The sequence below is a fragment of the Sinocyclocheilus rhinocerous genome, unplaced genomic scaffold (assembly GCF_001515625.1).
Source record: "Sinocyclocheilus rhinocerous isolate Xijiao unplaced genomic scaffold, SAMN03320098_v1.1 scaffold3862, whole genome shotgun sequence".
In the NCBI taxonomy this organism is placed as follows: domain Eukaryota; kingdom Metazoa; phylum Chordata; class Actinopteri; order Cypriniformes; family Cyprinidae; genus Sinocyclocheilus; species Sinocyclocheilus rhinocerous.
Window position 1 is genome coordinate 184,863 of NW_015652266.1, and position 3,830 is coordinate 188,692.

At 38.4% G+C, this 3,830-nt stretch overlaps 1 protein-coding gene across 1 annotated transcript in view; it reads left to right on the plus strand.

Moving 5' to 3' along the window:
• LOC107714228 (huntingtin-like) overlaps positions 1–3,830 on the plus strand; it is a 48,239-nt gene extending 44,409 nt beyond the window's left edge. The window contains exons 56-59 of the mRNA XM_016520029.1: positions 1,324–1,429; positions 1,517–1,679; positions 2,288–2,448; positions 2,585–3,830. Of these exons, the coding sequence (XP_016375515.1) occupies positions 1,324–1,429; positions 1,517–1,679; positions 2,288–2,448; positions 2,585–2,798 (644 nt within the window). The 3' untranslated portion in view covers positions 2,799–3,830. The remainder of the gene's footprint in view (positions 1–1,323; positions 1,430–1,516; positions 1,680–2,287; positions 2,449–2,584) is intronic.

The window sequence follows — 3,830 nt, forward strand, 5'->3', positions numbered from 1 at the left end:
ACACTTTTAGAAAAAAATGGCTTTATAAAGGTAAAAATGTCCATAAAAGGTAAAAATCAATTTAAATTTATTGGAAAAGCTTAATTTCTATCACTGCTGTGAACTGACCACACAGAATATGAAGAATATCAAAAACTTTAGGATTCAGCTGTCCACGATAGTCCTTAAGATATCAGCACAATAACACACTCTGCAAAATATTGTCTAATTATCTTTATCGATAAAATCCCAGAAAATATTGAGATATTATTTTTTGTCAATATTGCACACCCCTAGTACTGACACAAAATGATTTGCAACGGTTTCTTTGCCACGCCCAGTGTAGACAGCCTCGAACCATGTTTTTTTTTGGCTAGTAGAAGTTATGAATGACCGGTAACTTAAAAATTTAGTAGCCAAATTGGCTGGTGAGTGAAAAAGTTAATTTCCATCCCTGTATATATATATATATATATATGTGTGTATAAGTGGTTGTGGTGGGCCACCTGGACCAAAAAGTGCCAGGGCCGATTTTTGGTCGTTTTAATTTCACATTTAAAGTATCTTTTCATTTTTCCAATTATTTCAAATATCAGTATTCAACATTTCATGTTTAAATATCGAAACATTATTTATGCATTTGTAACTGCAGGTTAAAGCAATTCCTTGTCCCTCTGAGCTGCATTGTGTAAATACATCTAAATTCCACTTCTGCAAAGATGAATTTTATTGATACTGATTTCATTTGTTTAGTAATAGCCTAAATGTATTATTATTATAATTGACTGATTAAATGTAAGAATTTGACTCAAAAGATGATGTACACTTTTAGAAAAAAAATGGCTTTATAAAAGTAAAAATGCCCATAAAAGGTACAAATCAATTTAAACTTATTGGAAAAGATGAATTTCTATCACTGCTGTGAACTGACCACACAGAATATGAAGAATATCAAAAACTTTAGGATTCAGCTGTCCACGATAGTCCTTAAGATATCAGCACAATAACACACTCAGCAAAATACTGTCTAATTATCTTTATCGATAAAATCCCAGAAAATATTGAGATTATTTTTTGTCAATATCGCACACCCCTAGTACTGACACAAAATGATTTGCAACGGTTTCTTTGCCACGCCCAGTGTAGACAGCCTCGAACCATGTTTTTTTTTGGCTAGTAGGAGTTATGAATGACCGGTAACTTAAAAATTTAGTAGCCAAATTGGCTGGTGAGTGAAAAAGTTAATTTCAATCCTTGCTCAGGATGTATAGAAATCTAGTTTTATCTGCATGGATCCATTATGGAACGGTTTCTCTTACTGGTGGCCATAATGTTACCCAACAGGGAAGGAGAAGGGAAGTCCTGGGCGCCCTGTTGATGCAGACCCCACAGCTCCTGACAGCGAATCGGTCATTGTCGCAATGGAGCGTGTATCTGTCCTGTTTGACAGGTATGTATGTCTTTTTTGAAGAAACTTGCCCTAGCTAAAAGCATTTTTGTATTGCACTGATTCGTCTGTGGAAAACTCTTGCCACAGGATTCGCAAAGGCTTTCCGAGTGAGGTGCGTGTGGTATCCCGGATCCTTCCTCAGTTCCTGGATGACTTTTTCCCACTGCAGGATGTCATGAACAAAGTCATTGGGGAGTTCCTGTCCAATCAGCAGCCTTACCCGCAATTCATGGCTACAGTGGTATACAAGGCAAGTGCCACTTTTTGAGCGCCAATTTCTTACATAATGCTTTAGGTGCGCTGTGATCTTAAATGCTTTTGATTCTTAAAAGTGTGGTCACATTAGCGAAATTTCACAGGCAAAAAAGGTCCGTTGTCTATTGTTGGTAGAGCGGCGATTATATAAAATACAGCTCACATAGTAGTCACTCTCAAACCAAGCAGCTTTCTGTTAGTCAACGTGGAGATTCCGCATGAACAACTTTTAAACTGTTGTGAAATCTGCATGGGGGAAAAGTTTTCGCCCCCATACAAAATTCCAGATTTTGCCCATGAAAATTCACCGAACATCAGTAAATGTGTTCGCATCTTTAGTCTTACTAGAATTCTGTCATCATTTACTCACCCTCATGTTGTCCCAAACCTGTTTTTTCTTCTGTTGAACAGATTATATTTAAAAAATTTTTTTTTACATATTTGTACATACAATGAAATCAATACTATCCCATGTTGTTTTGGACCCCATTGGCTTTCATTGTATGGACAAAAACAGTTAAAACATTCTTTGTGAACTATCCCTTGAAGTCACTATATAAACAAGTAATATGGTCATATAAGTGCATGTATTTCTTGATACAGGTATTTCAGACACTTCATGCAACTGGGCAGTCCTCCATGGTGCGTGACTGGGTGCTACTCTCGCTGTCAAACTTCACACAGAGGACGCCTGTCGCCATGGCAATGTGGAGCTTGTCTTGTTTCTTTGTCAGTGCCTCGACCAGTCAGTGGATCTCTGCCCTGTATCCTTAAACACATGATTTTCAGTTGGTGCAGTTATTGCACCTCTTGTTTTGGTGACAGCACACTTCCTATTCCATGCTTTCCTTTCCTTTTTGTCTTCATTCTTGTTTTCCTTAACATCTCCCTTCTGTTTAGCCTGCCTCATGTCATCAGTCGCATGGGGAAGTCCGACACAGTGGATATTAGTCTCTTTTGTCTGGTAGCTATGGATTTCTACCGACACCAGATCGATGAAGAGTTAGACCGCAGGGCCTTCCAGACGGTCTTTGAGATGGTGGCTTCACCTGGTAGTCCGTATTACCAATTACTGTGCTGTTTGCAGAGCATTCACCAAGACACGTCACTATAATACAGAAAACAATATTGTATCATTAGGATCTCCATTACAAATTAGGCATCAAAAAGTTGGTAACAGTACTCGAGCGGAAGACATCACACTTATCAGAACGTTACATACCAGGATGCATGGCAACAAGAAACAATTATCTCTGATTGGATGTATGGACGGTTGCTATGAAACTGTCCGTGATACACCAGAGGACATTAGCCCAAGTAGTTCATAGTTATTAGAGACAGTGGGACCAATCCAAGCAAGGACGAGGCCACACGAACCACAGCACACCAGAATCTGTAATCAAAAAAAGTAGTGCTACCATAAGAATATTTTTACTGCTTTCACTGTATGTCACTTAACGTCTCAAAGTCTATATGGATGCAGGCTTCTCCATATTTTGTATGTATAAATGCTCTTCATCTAGTATCAAAGAATGTTACTGTGGCAAAACTGTGAGGCTGGTCGCAAAGGTTATCAGTTATGGGGTCAAAACTGCATGATGATGCGTTTCCATCATTAGTAACGTAATATTCTAATATAGAGAATTTTCAGCTATGAACAAACTGACTAAAGAACATATTGTAGTGAATGTTCTTACAAACATGATGCAAACACTATTAAAATATCTCCTGCACTTCTGGAATTTAGCAGATCCAAGATCAGATCTTTAAGTCCACAGACCTAGCTACTCCAGTTTACTTATTGTCCAACCTTGCTAAAATCAGTACATCCGGATATTTTATACGATGCCTGTCTCTACCCTCCTCTCCAACAGTCCATACTCTCCTGCTCCCTTAAAAAGGAAAGACGCTCGCTTTCGTACACTCGCTACTCCTTCAGTTTAAAAGCATTCCTTTTGCATGGGGCGACGCATTGCTTTGCTCTGTGTTTGCTAGCACTTGAAGCGAAAATAGATTGTAAATTGAATTTGTGTATCCCCTCTAATGTGGGAGAGGTTGCGTACGACTATTGGTATGATAAGATTTTTGTGTATTTAAATGTAAAATGTGTTTGACTTGCTGAGTAAGAGGGGTGAATTGCCTGGAA